At 38.0% G+C, this 18,810-nt stretch overlaps 1 protein-coding gene across 1 annotated transcript; it reads right to left on the bottom strand.

Annotated features, from left to right (window-relative positions):
- Positions 1–2,304: 2,304 nt before the first annotated feature.
- Positions 2,305–18,586, bottom strand: CUNH2orf69 (chromosome unknown C2orf69 homolog). The gene is made up of 2 exons (XM_032860140.1): positions 18,129–18,586; positions 2,305–5,237 (listed from the first exon to the last, which is right to left on the bottom strand). Exons 1-2 carry the CDS (start codon positions 18,468–18,470, stop codon positions 4,410–4,412), a joined length of 1,170 nt encoding a protein of 389 aa, XP_032716031.1. The 5' UTR covers positions 18,471–18,586; the 3' UTR covers positions 2,305–4,409.
- Between the last annotated feature and the right edge of the window lie 224 nt (positions 18,587–18,810).

Here is an 18,810-nt window from a genome sequence, read left to right on the forward strand (position 1 = left end):
GTACAAAGTATATATCCAGAGTCATGTAGAAACTTGGAAGTAAAACTGAGATAATCTTCCATGAATATTCATTTTAATTCAGTTTATTTGGGAAGCAAACTGGAAGACCTTAGGTGAGTTAAATAACTTAATCTTTATGAAGCTTATTTTCCTCATCTTTAAACTTGTACTTTTTGGGGTTGCTGCAAAAATATAAAGAGGTAATTCAGGGCAAGGACAGTTGATGGCTGATGCTAGCTTTCAGACGAGATGGCTCTTGTTGCAGTATTAAATTATATCTAGAACACTAATAGCGAACACTTTGGGAAGCCTTAAAATTATTTCCTTGATCATAATCTGTAGAGTGTTTAAATGCAAAATACTTTTATCTTTTTTGATGACCCGATTGAGACAAAATGAGATGTTTTTAATGTATGAAATATTAAACAGGATATGTTAGCTGCAACTTCTTAGGAATTCCAAATCTTAGAACTTCATTGCTGAAAGGGATCTTAGAAATCATTTTATCAATCTAGATGGCTTAAGTGATTGTGCAGGTTTACACAGCTGGATGACAGAACTGGAATTAACAGTTGTGACCAGATCAGTCATTCTCCACGCTTTCTCCCTTAGGTGCAGTTCATCTCTCTGTTGTTCTTTGGCTACGGTTTGGGGGCTTGACCTGATTTCCAAAGGAATTCTTTTCCTCTGCCAGCAAAGCAACTCACTGCTCCACATAGACAAAAGATACAAAGTAAGACAAAGGGATACAAAATAAGATTAATGAGCTAGCAGACAGCAAAGGGTAATATAAAAATGGAATACTATGCAAAGAATGAGACAGGTATTGTAGTATTGGCAAGAAATTTTTCCAAGGTAATTAAATGAGAAAAAGGTTGGAAACTGCGTATAGCATCCTGCCATTTGTGTAAAACAAAGGTATTCTGTAAGTAAACATTTGTATACGTATACGTTTATGTATACGTTTACGTATACGTTTACGAGAAACCAATGATAATGATCACCTCTGAGAAGTCAGACAAGTTAGGTGGGCAGACTAGAATCTGCAGCTGTGTATTATTTGACCTTTTTTGGGGGTCCCTCTATGTATCATTCTTTCAAGGTAACTTTAAAATACATGTGTAGACTATAAAAGTTCTTCATGAACATTAAGTGTCTTGGCATATAATTACACTGAAATTCTATTTATTCTGTAATTAGTTTAAAATTTCTCACTCATAAAGTATTTTTAAAAAGGGAAATAAAGTCAACAAGGCTTATTTTGTATCTTTCCATCCTTTTGAACAGCAGCTATGTGAACATTTGGAAAGAACCTTAGTAGGGAGTCTTTTCTCTCACCTATCTAAAGTTGCCAACAGACATCTAAGAAGTTGACAAAAAAAAAAAGGAACCCGCAGAAAGCTGGAATGCAGGTCTGGATGGAGTTGGAACTGTGCTGCTGTGACTCCTTCCTCCAGTGCTAAAATGCAGTGAGGAGGAACTAATGTAGATTGCCAGTCACCCACATATCCCTCATACCACCTTAAAGTCTTATTTCAAGCATGTAGTCCATGACTATTTGGGTGTTTTAAATACACCTAAGTTGTATTCTTTTTTTTTTTTTTAAATTCCATTAAATGGGATACTAAAATGACCATCCTTAAGTGACCGCACATCTCTACCACTAAGAGCTGCTGGGTCTCTGCCTTTGTAAAGACCAACCTGAATTTACAGATAAGGTCTATTTATCTATATATATCTTATCCTCTAAAACATGTTTCTCTTAAAAGCCTTTAATGAAGTCTAACAGAATAGTTCTTTTAAGAATACTATCTTTTGTTTCATATTTTCACTTTTAAGCCTTAGTCTATTACACATTTCTAAACTCAAATGCTTGGGACTGTTTTGTCTGTGTCTAGATCTTTCTTACCTTTGGTAGGTGCTTAGATATTAGATGAATGAAATGAAAAACAGACCACACCATATTCTAACTAAGTCTCTTAATGACAGCAAAAGGAATACAGATACCTGAAAGGATTAGCACATAAAAGGAAAAAACTTATTTTTGAGCAATTTTTTTTTCTCCCAAGAAATTTAAAAGAAGAAATGGAAATAAAGTGAATTTTTGTGGGACAATTTAAAGGTGAGAAGAAATGTATTTTTGCAAGGAAAGGTTCAAAGTTGCTCATATGAAAAAACATGGAGGGTTAATGAAAACATACACAAACCTAAACTGGCAAAGTGGAAAGAAATAGCTTCCTTCCAAGTAACAATCTGAAGTTTTAACAAATCTGGTAACATAAAGCACATCCAAACAGACTTCTCCGGATTAAATTTAATACAATTGTACATTCATGCTGTGGCGGTAACAACTTTCACATTATCTGTAGGACTTCTCAGTTGACTCTCTTGACACAAACACAAAGGCACAGTCCAGAAGGATACACTAACATTTACAATAGTTTTAAACAAATGTAGAGAAGACAAATTTGAAGTCTTAAACTATTTGAAGATGGATCAACTGGAATATATTTTCATTCAAGAAAAGACTTCTACTTTCAACACTCTCACTTTGCCGCAGTGGCGGTTCCAGGTGTCCAGTGAGTTATTCTTCATATCCATTGGACAGACAAATGTAAGCAGTCACATGACAAGATAGCTAAAGAACGCAGATTTTTAAATACCTCAGATTTTTTCAGTGAACTCTTCTGCAAAAAGTCCTACTTCTTCCATTTTAGTTAACCCTATAAAAATAAGTGCCTTTCCTGCCCTCCCCCCATTAGTGCATTCGCTACCTTAGCTATTTAACATTAGATTCACATGAATTTAACCAAGGATTATTAAATACTGAAAGAAGCCATCCAGGCATGGTACTTTAGGTTTAGGTAATAAAATGCTAGCATCAGGATTTGTCTCCTTGTTGGTAATTTTTGGTCTCAAAAGAAACAGGTATTTAAAGAAACTGAAGCAATATAAACTAACTTGTCCTTAAAAAAATTGAGATACTATTCTGTACTTTATAGAATTAAGGGTTGTTATTTTTAAGCATTTGGTGAGTAAGAATTCTTATAAGTCTGAATATTTGGAATGTATTATAGAGTCATTAAAATATAATTCTGGGAAGAAACCAAGAGATTAACATTTTAATTCTATATTTTATAAATTTAGGTCCTCTGGGTTATTAAGATATTAAGCTTCAGTGTCTTTTTTTTTTTTTTCAGTCTGAAAGCAGCAATGTTACTTCCCTGCTTAATTATTTCATGACCTGAAAAGCTAATTATTATTAATATAGTGTTTACCTTTTATTGTAATCACACAGCTATCAATGTTGGTTGACATTCATTAGATCTTAGTTTCTCAAAATGTATTTATCTAGGTCAAGAAAAACAAGCAGAAGGAAACCTCACCCAAATTATGTAGCAGTGTTAAGCAAATTCAGTTTTTGAGCCAAAATTAAATCATTTGTGTCTTCAAACTTTCCCTGTAACTTTTCTTATAGCAATATAATTTTGCATTTTGGCCAAAGAGAGCTGCTTTCTTTTGGCAGATAAAATCATGCTTCTGGAGAAACACTGCCTTAGATCTATAGAATCTGTCTCCTTTTCAATAGAGCAGTAACAAATAAAGTGTTACACATTTATTTCACCTAAGCTGATCTCTTTCAAAAGACCAATTTGATAAAAATCTGTAGCGTATTTTTACCCAATATACCTAATTACATTCAATTTAAAACAATTTTTCAAAAACACTGGTTTTTGGCCAAGAGTCAAGAAATCCAAAATATCTAAAAGTTGTCAAAAATTAAGCCATAGTCCTTAAGTGTAATGATTTTAAAAACCAACTATACACTACTGCATGTTCTTGGAAATTTGGAAACAAATATATTTTGACTCCTAAGAAAAAAACTCTTGGTGGCACATTAAAGAATGACTAGGAGTTTATAAAACATAAGAGGCAGGGTATAGTTAATTCTAAAATTAGGGAAAACATCAGTGTGCCTTTGCTTTATTTGACGAGAAATGGAGTTTTGAGTGCCAAATAACTAGTTACTGTTAGTGTCACCAAAATTAGTTCCAAACAGCACTCAGAAAATAAACTACTTCCAACAATAACAACTTTCATTACCTTTTCTAAGGACTATATCATAACTTTCATTCTTAAGGATGATCCTCCTTTTAGGATCATCACAAACCATCTTTTACTTTGCAAATGAACTACTTCTAACCGATTCTGAAGTAAAAACTTCACATTCACAAGCAAGGAATACTATTGCACATTACACTCATTTTAGGAATGTGTGCTTCCTCCCCCCACCCCCCCCAAAAAAAACCTGACAGTGCATCTATGAATTATATCTCATTATCTGAATTTATAACACTCAAAGTGCTTTTACTCTTCCACTGAACACGTACATTAATATTCTTGTAGTCTCAAAATACTTCATGAACCCTGAAGTGATTCTCTATGGAAGGAGCTTCCTTTGCAAAATGAATTTGGCTAGTCACCTGCATACCAAAATCTCCAAGAATCTGAACAAATTTTTTGTGCTCCTTTCCAATCCAAGATCTCATTGGATCACATACTTGGTAAGGTGTTACATGGGTATGAACAATAATCCCTGTTTGTGCAAATTCTTTCAAGACTTCTGGATAAGTAACCCAAGTATTGCTTCCTCCAGAATGACCGCCATCCAGCCAGTACATTGTTCTTATGCTTTTGATAAAAGCATCTATGTTCTTGTCTTTCTTGGCTTCTTTTAACTCAAAAAGCAATTGATTCAAAACAACACAACCTTTACTGAATCCAATCAAAGTAAAAGAAGCACCATTTAGTGATGGTGGGTAAAAACTCACGGTGGACTCATCAGATTTTTCACAGGTCCTCTCTTTTTCTCCCTGGCAACCATTAGTAGTGTGAGAAGAACTGGATCTGCAATTAGATGCTCTGGAGTCCTTATTCAAATCTTTCACATTCTTCTTTGATAACAAACTGTTCTGACTTAAGTTAAAAGCATTAACTAATAACATATAAAGGTGCTTAAAAGCTCCAAAGTCAGTATTGTGTTCTGGAGCACCAAACATATTACTTTTCACAAAATTGTCATAGCAGCTGAATTTGTGCAAATGCATTCGGGAACACTTTATCACCCAAATATAACTATTGGGGAACCGGTGGGCTAAAATGGTGGCAACATTTTCTAGACTCCAGTTTTCCCACTGATAATTCTCAGGATGACGAGTCATAATTTCATGGTAATTCTGAAAGGTAAGAAAGATGAAACAAGCATTAAATACACATTTATATAAAATTATTTCCACAGAATAGTTTCCTATTTTTATTGTGGAGGAAATTGGGATGTTATATGACCAATGGTTAATGTACTAGAAATGGAAACTATAAATCCATCATTACTTTCTGATAATAAGACTCTAAACAAATAATTTCTTTAGTTTAAACCTAAAATCCTTATAACCTGTCAAAAGATATATAAGATATAGCTAAACAGTAGAAATTTAAAAATAAAACTTACTTTAAAAGGATTATATTTTAAAATTAATTTTATTTAGTATACATACAATCTCCTATTCTTAACACATTAACTGAAAATAAAAATTGGTTTATTACTTTTTAAGTTTTTCTTTTTTTTTTTTTTTTTTTGAGAAGGAATGAGAGAGAGAATGTAAGAGCAGGGGGAGAGAGAAGCAGGCTCCCCAATGAGCAGGAAGCCTGACGTGGAGCTTGATCCCAGGACCCTGGTTTATTAAACAAACTTTCGACCAATCCAGAACTTTAACATACTTTCCCATTAAAGCTGCTATCCTGAACCCTCCCTTCTGGATTACTCTAACAACCTAAATGCTAAGTTTGATTTTAATTTTGATATTTACAGTTGACCCTTGAAGAACATGGCTTTGAACTGTGCAAATCACTTACAAGTGAGTTTTTTCCTATAAGTAATCATAATACTGTAAATGTATTTTCTCTTATGATTTTCTTAATAACATTTTTTTTAAGATTTTATTTTTAAACAATCTTTGCACCCAGTGTGGGGCTTGAACCCACAACCCTGAGATCAAGAGTCCCATGCTCCACCAAACTAAGCCAGCCAGGTGCCTGCATAATAATATTTTAAGAAAAATGTTACTTTAAGAATAAAGTATATGATACATAGAACATACAAAATATATGTTAATTGACTGTTTACATTATGAGAATGGCTTCCAGTAGACAACGGGCTGTCAGGTAGTTAAGATTTGGGGGAATCAAAAGTAACATGTAGACTTTCATCTGTGTGGGAGTCAGTGCCCCTAGACCCTAAATTGTTCAAGGGTCAAAAGTGTGCAAAACTGCAATGAACATTCTAGAAAAATCTTTTTATGCATCTATGATTACATCAATAAAAATAAATTACTGGATATGGGGCGCCTGAGTGGCTCAGTCAGTTAAGTCAGTTAAGTGCTGGACTCTTGATTTTGGTGCCGTTATCATCTCAGAGTCATGAGATCAAGCCCTGCATGGGCTCTGTGGTGGGTGGGCAGCCTGCCTGAGATTCCCTCCCTCTGGCCCTTCCCCAGCGCTCTCTCTGTAAATAAATAACATCTTTTAAAAATAAATAAATAAAAATAAATCCTGGAAATGGAAAAACTGGGTCAAAGAATACTCGTAATTTAAGATTAGTTATACAGACTACAACGCTATCTTCCAGAGAGGTATGTAAAATTCTTAGATCTTCCTTCAATTTCTTATGCAAAGGATAGCTTATTCTAATTTGGACCTACTGAAGATTTGAATGACGTTGTAATTTGTTTATATATTTATTAGCCACCTGGATTTCTATTTGTGTCTGTTCATAACTTTGGACCTTTTTTATTTGGATCGTATTTATTTAGGAGCATTCTATATATATTAATAACTTTTTATATAGGTTCTAGGATATGCATATAAGTTTTTTTCCTTTCTAGTTTTATTCACAGCAGCTATTTTTAAAAGGGGGAAGATCATTCAAATTTATTCTATGAGATTTACTGGATACATACTGATTGGGTATGGATCAGAACAGACTACACCCCTACCCCCACAGAGCTTACGTTCTAGTACAGAGATACAAAGTAAACATTCTAGCTTACATTCTAGTACAGAGATACAAAGTAAACAGAGCAACTCTGTCCAACAGAAATATAGCATGATCCACATAAAATTTTCAAGTAGCTACATTTTACAAAGTAAGAAGTTAACAGGTGAAACTACTTTGAATAATGTGTTATTGAGCCCAATATATCAAAATATTATAATTTAAACACGTAACCAATGTAAAAAAACCAATGAGAGATTATCATATTTCTTTTTCTAAGTCTTTGAAATCCTGTGTGTGTTTATACTTAAAGCACATCTCAATTTGAATGGTAAATTTTCATTGGAACTACTGGATCTGAATTTAGATTTCATAAAATTTACAGTTGAAAAAGATTCACATATCCAAGTTGTTCAAATATACTTAAAAGTTTTTTAGGAACTGAACTATCAGTTTTTAGACTTAAATTTAAATATAATTAAAAATTGAATTCCTTGATTAGACTAGCATTTCAAGTGATCGATAGCCACAAGTGGCTAACAGACAGCACGAAATATTAAGATGGTAATTAATGCCATGGAGACATTTTAACAATGCTTATTCTTCCAATCCATGAGCATGGAATGCTTTTCCATCTTTTTGTGTCTTCTTCAATTTCTTTCATGAATGTTCCGTAGTTCCTTGAGTACAGATCTTTTACCTCTTTGGTTAGGTTTATTCCCAGGTATCTTATTGTTCTTGGTGCTATAGTAAATGGAATCGATTCTCTAATTTCCCTTTCTATATTTTCACAGTTAGTGTATAAGAAAGCAACTGATTTCTGTACACTGATTTTATATTCTGCCACATTACTGAATTGCTATATGAGTTCCAGTAGTTTGGGGGTAGAATCTTTTGGGTTTTCCATATAATCATGTCATCTGCTAAGAGAGAGTTTGTTAAAATGTCTATATTGCCTAGAGCAATCTATACTTTCAATGCCACCCCAGTCAAAATTCCACCAGCATTTTTCTAAGAGCTGGAACAAACAATCCTAAAATTTGTATAGAACCAGAAGAGACCCCAAATTGCTAAGGAAATGTTGAAAAAGAAAAATAAAACTGGGGGCATCACATTGCCTGATTTCAAGCTTTACTACAAAGCTGTGATCACCAAGACAGCATGGCACCTGCTCAAAAACAGACACACAGACCTGTGGAACAGAGTAGAGAGACCAGATATGGACCCTCAACTCTATGGTCAACTAATCTTCAACAAAGCAGGAAAAACTATACAGTGGGAAAAAGAGAGTCTCTTCAATAATGGTGCTGGGAAAATTGGACAACTAGGAGAATGAAACTCGACCCATTCTCTTACACCATACACAAAGATAAACTTGAAATGAATAAAAGACCTCAACGTGAGGCAGGAATCTATCAAAGTCTTAGAGGAGAACATAGGCAATAACCTCTTCCACATTGGCCACAGCAACTTCTTTCAAGACATGTCTCCAAAGGCAAAGGAAACAAAAGAGAAAATGAACTTTTGGGACTTCATCAAGACCAAAAGCTTCTGCACAGCAAAGGAAACGTCAACAAAGAAGCAACCCACGGAATGGGAGCAGATATTGGTAAATGACACTACAGACAAAGGGCTGATATCCAAGATCTATAAAGAACTCCTCAAACTCAACACACACAAGATATAATCATGTCAAAAAATGGGCAGAAGACATGAACAGACACTTCTCCAAAAAAGACATATAAATGGCTAACAGAAACATGAAAAAATGTTCATCATCATTAGCAATCAGGGAGATTCAAATCAAAACCACATTGAGGGCACCTGGGTGGCTCAGTGGGTTAAGCCTCTGCCTTCAGCTCAGGTCATGGTCTCAGGGTTCTGGGATCGAGGCCTGCATCTGGCTCTCTGCTCAGCAGGAGCCTGCTTAACGCCCCACCCCTCAACCTGCCTCTCTGCCTACTTGTGATCTCTCTCTCTGTCAAATAAATAAATCTTTAAAACAAAACAAAACACATTGAGATACCACCTTATACCAGTTAGAATGGCCAAAATCAACAAGACAGTAAACAGGAAATGTTGGAGAGGATGTAGAGAAAGGGGAACCTTCTTACACTGTTGGTGGGAATGCAAGTTGGTGCAGCCACTTTCGAGAACAGTGTGGAGATTCCTCAAGAAATTAAAAATAGAGCTACCCTATGACCCTGCAATTGCACTACTGGGTATTTACCCCAAAGATACAGATGTAGTGAAAAGAAGGGCCATCTGTACCCCAATTTTCATAGCAGCAATGGCCACAGTCACCAAACTGTGGAAAGAACCAAGATGCCCTTGAATAGATGAATGGATAAAGAAGATATGGTCCATATATACATATCTATATACCATATATACATATATACTATGGAGTATTATGCCTCCATCAGAAAGGATGAATACCCAACTTTTGTATCAACACGGATGGGACTGGAGGAGATTATGCTGAGTGAAATAAGTCAATTAGAAAGTCAATTATCATTTGGTTTCACTTACTTGTGGAGCATAAGGAATAACCTGAAGGACATGGGGGAGATGGAAAGGAGAAGTGAGTTGGGGGAAATTGGAGGGGGAGACAAACCATGAGAGACTGTGGACTCTGAGAAACAAACTGAGGGTTCTGTGGTGGGGGAAGGGTAAGCCTGGTAGTGGATATTAAGGAGGGCCCGTATTGCATGGAGCAACAGATGTGGTGCATGAACAATGAATCTTGGAACACTGAAAAAAAAAATAAAATAAAAGTAAATAAATAAATGCAATGGAGTATAATTTTTTTAAAAGCAGGGCAAAAGAGATACAAGGTTTTGGAGAGGATAGAAGATTATATGAAACTCAGGGTGGTCTCCAATAATACCATAGCTAAGAAGTACCAGAAGGAACCAAGCAAGTCAGTCATGCTATTTCAGGCATAAGGAACCACAAGGCCTGAAGCAGAAGCATGTCTGGGACAGCCAAGATACAGCAGTGAGACTGGAGTAGCTCCTGAGGTATGAACAAAAAGAAAGTGGGGGCACCCGGGTGGCTCAGTCTGTTACTCTCTCAAATAAAGAACTCTCACTCTCTCAAATAAAGAAATAAATCTACAAAAAAGTTTGTAGGCATCCCTGCAGCTCAGGTCATGGAGCCTGGGCATCAGGCTCTCTGCTCAGCGGGGAGCTTGTTTTTCCCTCTCCCTCTGCCTGCCCCCACTGCTTGTGCCTGTACACTCTTTCTCTCTCTGTGTGTCAAATAAAGAAAATCTAAAAAAAAAAAAAAAAAAGTAATCACCAAGCCCAGAGAGATTGTTGGGGAGAGGGGGAGGTGTGAGGACTTTGGCCTTTGCGCAGAGCACAGGGCTGATGTAATTTGTTTTGAAAGATTACTCTTGCTCCTATGTTGAAGGGTCAGGAGCTGAAACAGGAAGACCAGTAGAAGGTTCCTGAAGTATAATCCTGACGAGAAAAGGCGGCTTGAACAAGAGTGGTAGTAGAAATTAAAGTGGTAAGAAGTGGTCAGACTCTGACTATATTTTGAAAGTAGAGTCAGCAGCATTTGCTGATTGACTGGATATAGGGTATGAGAGAAAGAGAAACAGAGTTGTGATTTTCCTTTATTTCTAACAGCCATATACTATCTATGTTGAACAATTTTACATGTACTTCTCTTTTGACCTAGTGATTCTACTTCTAGGAATTTATCTCAGTGATATACTTGCACATATGCATAAATAAATAAGCATGTATAAGGTTATTTCTGTTTCAGAAGAATGAAGCAGGTCTACGAGTACTGATATGCATTGTAAAATAAGGGCTAAAAAAACCCTGTAAGCTATGTGTTTTAAAAAAAAAAAAAAAAAAAAGTTTGTAGGGCACCGCGGTGGATCATCAGTTGAGGGTCCGTGTCTTGATTCCACTCAGGTCATGATTTCAGGTCCTGAGATCAGCTCCAAGTCAGGCTCCACCTTTTCTGTACCACGTCCTCTGAGTGGGCACGCGTGTACATGCAAGCTTGCGCGTGCACTCTCACTCTCTCAAATAAAGAAATAAATCTTAAAAAAAAAAGTTTGCATCAGCACAGAATGTCTGTGGAAGAACACATAAATCAGCAACAGTGGTAGCCTTGGGAAAGAGAAATGGGAGACCGGAGAGACTGGAATGAAAAGGTTATACTTTTCAATGTATAACCTTAAATAAACTTAATTTTTAATAATACACATATTTTTCTATTAAAAATCTTAAAACTAATGAAAGTAATACTAACTACAAAACTAGTTTATATACAAAGGTATAAGGAAGACAGAAAAGCCATCCATAAAACCATCAATTAGAAATAATCATTATTAAAATTTGACTCTAGCATTCCAGTTTTCTTCAGTATACATACACATTTGTAAATATGTACTTAAGACAGCATTCCTACTTCTCCCTCAACAAGCTTATACATAGTTTTCACTTAATAATATATTACAGGCTTGGTTCCAAATCAATCAATATAGATATGCATAATTTTTAGACTTCCCATCAAAAAGATTAATATCAATTTCCAATCTCACTGGAAGTATACAAGAATTTACCCACATTACCCACACTGACTATTAGCATTAATTTTTTAAAAATCTTCACTACTATGATAAAACTTTACTTCTGATTTAATTTGCATGTTTTGATTCCTAAGCTGGTTGTTTATTGGCAATTTTCTTTTTTTTTCTTTTATTAATCCTCTGTTCATATCCTTTAAAATTTTCCCAGTTGGATGTTCAAGTCCTTCTTAACAGTTCATAATCTCATTAATATTAACAGTTTGTCATATATGTTAAAAAAATACTTACTCCCAGAAGGCTATCATTTAACTTTTTATGGATTCTGCTACTGCCCTTTGCACATTCATATTTGTGATATAAAATTAAAACAGGAACTTAGATTTCAAAGGGCTCATCTAAATCCTTCTTATAGCTAAGGAGACTGAGGTGCTAGAAACTAAATAGTTACTTCTATTATAGTTATTTAGTTAATGAGCCAAAATGAACTCAAGAGTCTACAATTTTCAGTTTAGCCTCTACCACATAGGAGGTAATCTAAAAACTTGATATTTTCTTTGATTAGCCCCAGGTTACATGATCAGAGGGGAAAAATATTTATACTAAGGAACTGTGTACACTAAAATATAAAAATAGTACTGTCACTGTTGTATCAAAACCCAGATCTCAAAACAGTGGATAAATACTCCCATATTCTAAAAAGAAACACAGGACATCCCCTAGGACTCATAAAAGCTGGCCAAAACTGTTTCTGGAACTCTGGCTATTACCCAGGGCCACTCTACAGAAGAGGGTAAGACAATAGAAAGAGAGTATTTCCGTTTGAGAATTTTCATCCCAATTGGGAATGTAATGTACTTATTCGCCTTGTAGTGCAGAATGCTTGGGGGGCGGGGGTATGATGCTTCTCATCACCAGTGAGGCAAGTGGCAAAAGAATCTCTTGGAGAGAATAAGGGGTGCTTATTTCACAGGAAGATGCTTGCTGACCTGCAAAAAGTTACAGGCCTACCCCATACTGCTTCTAAAGTAAGGGTACAAAAGATTCTTAGAAAAACTGGACATGCATGTGTCTCCAACAGTTTGGAAACATTCGTGATTAAGTTTCAAGCTAGGCGGAATAGTCTTACAGCAAAGCAAGGATAACTATATTGGATATGAGCTGTACTTCCACCGAAAAAAGGAAGGAAGGGGCACCTCTGCTGAGCATACAGTAGACATCCCAAGTAGGCAAGCTAGAAGGACTATAACAGGATGCAGCCTAAGAAGGCTGTCTGACAAGAGCACAGGAAGCCCCAGGGCACAAGATCAAGTGTGAAATAATAGAATACATATATTTTCATCTGCTCCTGTTCCTGGCACAGAGCTCCTAAAACCCTTGGAATTTCCTGGGTGACAGGAACATCTTTGTTCTAATGAGGTAACTCTTGGTGGGCTCCTGGATAGGAACTGGTCAACCAGAAAGACCAAGACATGATTAGAAGTTTGAAACTTTCTGTCCCACTCTCCATTCTCCAAAGAGGGGCTGGAAATGGAAGTTAATGATTGACTGTGACTATGCAATGAAGCCTCCATAAAAAATCCGCAAAGTACTGTGGTGTAAAACATGCATTGCACAGGTAATTGCTTTTTAACAAGAACTAAGTGTGATGCTCCTTGGGTCCTGCTGCTATTCAGACTAGTAATTTGATTCTAAAGCAAAGTAATTTGGGGGGAGGGAGAAGAAACAGAAAGTCCCATGAAGGAACTTTTGTAGACTTACCAACATTTACTCTAATCCCTTAGCATCAGCTCCTCCCTAAAGGAACTATGCATCAGGATTTGCAGCATTAATGAACGCAGGTAACTTGTATGTAATGGATATAAGATAACTTAAATTTGGGTTCAGGGAGCAGGAAATGCAATGTTACATTAGAGCTGCTATGTTACACTCACAGTATCTTGCTATCACTGTAACCAACTAATGCCAAAAGAATGATTTTGTAATAAAATTATGGATGTATCCTAGAAAAAAAAAATCCGCAAAGTATGGGTTCTACTAAGGTCTAGGTTGGTGAACACAAAGAGGTGCTAGGAGAGTGGTGCGCGGAGAGTGGAGCGCGGAGAGTGAGCTTTGGAAGGTCCACACCCCTTCCCACATACCGTATGCATCTCTTCCATCTAGATATTCATCTGTATTCTTTATCACATCCTTTCATAGAAAGTGGGTAAATAGTAAACACACTGTTTCCCTAAATTCTATGAGTCACTCTTGCAGATTAACTGAACCCAAGGAGGGCATCATGGCAATCCCAATTTATAGCCAGTCAGCAGCAGCACAGATGACAAACTGGGACTTGCGAATGGCATCTGAAGTGGGGGGCAGTCTTGTGGGACTGAGCTCTTAACTTGTGAAATGTGACAATAACCATGGGTAGATACTGTCAGAATTAAGTACTGGGATACCCAGCTGGTGTCAGGGAGCATTACCTGGTATGGGGAAAAACCCACATATTAGGTTTCAGGAGTGTTATGAGTGTGGCAGTAGTGTGAGTAGTAAAGGCATGACACAGGAGAAGTGAGTCCTTACCCACCAGGACATACACTTAGGGCACAATCATCTATATACCCTAGCCTTTAGGAAAACAAAAAAATTTTAAAGGTAAAACTGGAAATGACCCAAATGTTCACCAAGTGCTAAACGAGTAAACAAACTGTATATCCATACATAGAAAACTACTTAGCAATAAAAAGGAACATATTATTGATACAGGCAACAGTAAGAATGAATTTCAAAGCATTATATATTAGTGAAAGAAGCCAGACACAAGACCACATACTATGATTCCAAATTCATGAAAATCTAGAAAAGGTAAAACTATAGTGAAAAAAAGGTCACTGGTTGCCTGGGGCTGAGAAAAAAGACAAAAGTGGGGCACAAGGGTCCTTTTTAGGGTGATGGAGATGTTGTATAAGATGACTGTAGCACTGGTTACATAATTATAACATCTGTCAAAATTCATCAAAGTGTAAGCTTACACTTTAAAAAAGAGAGATATGTATAACTTTATATCCTGAGGCTTTTATTTAAAAGCAAGATAACTCAAGAAAATTGGAAAGCACCTAGTTAAAAAAATCCTGACTGCCCTCCTCCAAAATCATTACTGATGGATTAAAAAAATCAAAGTACTTTAAGAAATATGAATTACTATGTTCTCAGCTCACCTATTAACTCAAATGAAAAAATCACAAGTACAGAATAAAAAAGGACACACAACAAGAAAAAAATGATTGCAAAAGGGACATCAAGAAAGCAATGGTAAGGGGCGCCTGGGTGGCTCAGTGGGTTAAAGCCTCTGCCTTCGGCTCGGGTCATGATCCCAGGGTCCTGGGATCGAGCCCCGCGTCGGTCTCTCTGCTCAGTGGGGAGCCTGTCCCTCCGCCGCCTGTCTCTCTTCCTACTTGTCATCTCTGTCTGCCAAATAAATAAATAAAATCTTAAAAAAGAGAGAGAGAGAGAGAGAAAGCAATGGTAATTAAAATTTAAAATTACAGAGAACTAGATCTAACTGATACCAAATAATAAATTGGTGTTAACGTGAGGTAAATCTTCTAATGGTACCCTACAAAGTTCTTTTGGCCCACTTCTGTTCAGTATTTCTCCAAATTAAGAATAAAGATACACAAAGTATGCTTATTTACTCTATATATGATATAACCAGAATAATGGTTTTATAAAAGATTCGATACACTAATAAGACGAGCTGTATTTAACAGTAAATTTCACAAGGATGAACACAAAGATCATAAATATCAAGTACAAAGATATAGATGAGGAAATCTGAGCCCAAAGCATTTCATATAATAGCCAAAATTTATCAAGCACTTTGAGCACTGCTCAAAACAACTTACATATATTCATTCATTCATTCAACAAGTTACATATTGAACACCTACTACATGCCATTCACTGGCATGTATCTATTCACACAGATATATTAGTGAAAAAAACAGACATGAAGCTTATACTGTAGTGCTGGAAGACAGACAAAAACTAAAATGAATAATACAGTAAATGAAATGGGTAAAAATAAAAGAGCAAAGCTGACAGGGATCCTGTGGATACATCTGATTACTAAACAGGGTGGTCAGAAAAGGCCTCACTGTGAATGCAACTTTTGAACAGACTCAAAACAGGTGAGGTAATGAATCCTAGAGATATCTGCAGGAAGATTTTCGGGGCAGTATGTGCAAAGCTTCTGAGGTAACGTGTATCTACCACGAAAAATATGAATACTGCTGCTAGGGCAGAGTAAGACAGAAAAAGGAGACAGAAAAGCAACAGAGTGGGAAAAGGTGAAGACAGCAAAGAGCCCTTCAAAACATCAAGATTCTCTGGTTTTTACTCTGAGTGATTTGGGAAGCTACTGCGGAGTTTTGAGCAGTGGTGTAGCATGACTGGACTTACTTTTAAACTGACTCATCTGATCACTTCCAGAAAGACTTAGAAGGGGAAGCAACTTTATTTTTTGATGGAGGTATGAGGTGTGAAAGAGAGGTTACTGACAGATAACTTCAAGATTTCTAACTTCAGCAAGTAAAAAAGAATTTCCATTAACTGAGATGAGGAAGACTGAAGGAAGAACAGATTTAAAAGCAAAGATCCAGAGATTTTAGTTTGAGATATCTATTAACTATCCAAAAGGAAATATTGAGCATGCAATAGGTTAAGCCTAAGGTTCCAGGAATCTACATGGGCTAGATACACAAATGCTGAAGGTCATCAGAGTACAGGTAGAATGTAAAATTACAAGCCTCAAGAGATCACTAAGGGAGTAAAGGCAGAAGAGAAAAGTCCACAAACTGAGCACTAGGGTAGCCCAATAAAAAAGGTGATCAGAAAGATGAGAAGGAACCGTCACTCATCAGGTGTTCACATATTTAGTCCTCACTGATATTCTATAAATTCTTAATCCTATTTTATAGTTGAGGTAGCTGCAATTGGCCGGAGAATTCATAGCTAAAAAGTGCAGAATCAGGGTTCAACCCTAGGCAATCTGGCCAAAGCCTTCTGATGCATTATCTTTAAAGGACCTGGGTTTTTAAAGCACTTCATACTCTGCATAAAACACTATATCACTGTCCAAAAAGCTAATGGAATCTCAGGCTACATAAGGAAATGGATGATGTCAAAACAAAAGGAGATAGGACTCTAAGTATATTTAGACTTTTTAGACCTGCATTGTATTCTGGTTGTCACACTTTATAAACATTTAGTAGGTGCTCAATAAAGGTTAGTTACCATTACTATCATCACCATCATCATCATCATTACAGATGCACACCCGAGCTGTTCCTCAGATCTCTGCAAGTGGCCATGAGTAATGTCATCCTGTTTTCCCACACTGAGCAACAGAGCATTAACTGAGTAAGTACCTTCTCTTAAATCCAAATACTAGTTTTTTCATAGTTGTTATCAGCCATCAGCCCAGTTAATTATTTTAAGAACAAGAGAAAAAAACTACATATATCTTAATCATCATTGGACACAGGGCACAAAGTTTGTAACTGTATCATTTTATCAAGCAACACTTTCAAAAACAATAAACTAATACTGTTTCACGGTATAAGAAACACATCTAGCCACATTTGAGCTTTCCCTGTCCACACCAGCACTACTCAACAAAACTTTCCGCGATGATCCAAATGTTCTGTGAAAATGCTCTGTATCTGTGCCGTCCATTAGGGCACACACAGACCTCGGGTGCTCGTAAGCACTTGAAATGCTGCTAGTACAACTGAGGAACTGGATTTTTTAATTTAATTTAAATAGCCACATATAACTAATGGCTAACATATAAGGCAACAGAGTTTTGGATTAAGATCTAAATTAAGACCCAGCTTTGCAGGACAATACATCCACGAATATTTGAAGGTATAAAATTAATAATAAAGATAAAATCACATACAAAAGTACAGAATTTAGGTGAGCACAAAGCACTGACATGCTTAGCAATTAATGACCCTTTTCTTCCACCCACCCCCTTTGCCTTTTCTAGGGTTACTAAAAGTGTCATACCCTTATAATTTATTTTATTTTTTTTTTACTTGTTTGCTTTTTAGTTACTGCCAGCGTTTTCGGAACACTGCGCGCTAATCGGAGAGCCATCCCGTCTCCTAACACACATGTATGCGCGCGCACCTCGGAGAAACCAAGTTAGAGAATGAACACACACGTGCCTGCCTCATTCGTTTGGTCTCAAAATCACCCCCACCCCCGCCCAAGCCCGGACGAACAGCTGGCTCTTCCGAGGTCGGTCGTAACCCTCCAAGGACACCTTCCCTCCGGGGCTGCAAAAGCAGAGGGTCAGGGGCGTGGCAGGGGCGGTTTTGGATTTCGTGGAGTAACTCAAGAGCCACGCTGTGAGCGCATGTGTGGGTGTGTTCAGAGGAGGCGAGGAACCCCGCACTAGTGCAAGGGAGAAACTGAGGGAATTCGCATATGCACACGGGGAGGGAACAGGTGTCCAGGCAGGCCCCAGGTTACCTGCACATCCCCGGGGAAATAGAGAACGTGATGCTGGGGCGCTGGCTGCGGCTCCTCCTTCGCCCGCTCCCCAGACAGGGCGCGCCGTTCCGGTCCCTCCCCCGCCGTCTCCGCCGCCAGCAGGAGCAACTCGTTGCTGCGCTGCGGGTCAGCTCCCGGCACCGTGGACAGCTGCAGGCACCGCGGCCGGCGCCCCTCCGCCGAGGAGGAGCACCGCGCGCCGCCACCGCCGCCCAGGTTCATGGTTTCGGCCTGCGAGCGGGACGCGGCGATTCCGAGGCTGAGCTGCGGCAGGAGGAGCAGCAGCGGCGCCGGCGACCGCAGGAGCCTGAACTCCCACATGGGTCGCTGCCGCGAGAGCGGTTCAGGGGTGGGGGGAGGTCCCGAAGGAGGGACTTGGGCAGGCCGCCCAACGGTCCTCGGGAGCGGCCAGGGCGGGACGCGGCGCCGGGGCGACGACGGCGTCAGAGGCCGGCGTCCGCGCGCAGCGTGCGTAAGGGAGGGAGGGGTGTACGAGAAATTGGACTCGGCTCCAGGAGCCGGAGGCGGGGGGCGTGGCCCGAGGAAAAACGTTTGTGATTGGCCGGCTCCCGGCGCGGGAAGTTCGAGCGGAAGTCGGGCGCAGAGCTGGAGGAGAGCAGAGATAGAGGGAATGAACTAAAGTCCCCGGACGAAGGGCGGC

Source organism: Lontra canadensis, unplaced genomic scaffold (genome assembly GCF_010015895.1).
Source record: "Lontra canadensis isolate GAN:19392208 unplaced genomic scaffold, GSC_riverotter_1.0 scaffold18, whole genome shotgun sequence".
Classification (NCBI taxonomy): domain Eukaryota; kingdom Metazoa; phylum Chordata; class Mammalia; order Carnivora; family Mustelidae; genus Lontra; species Lontra canadensis.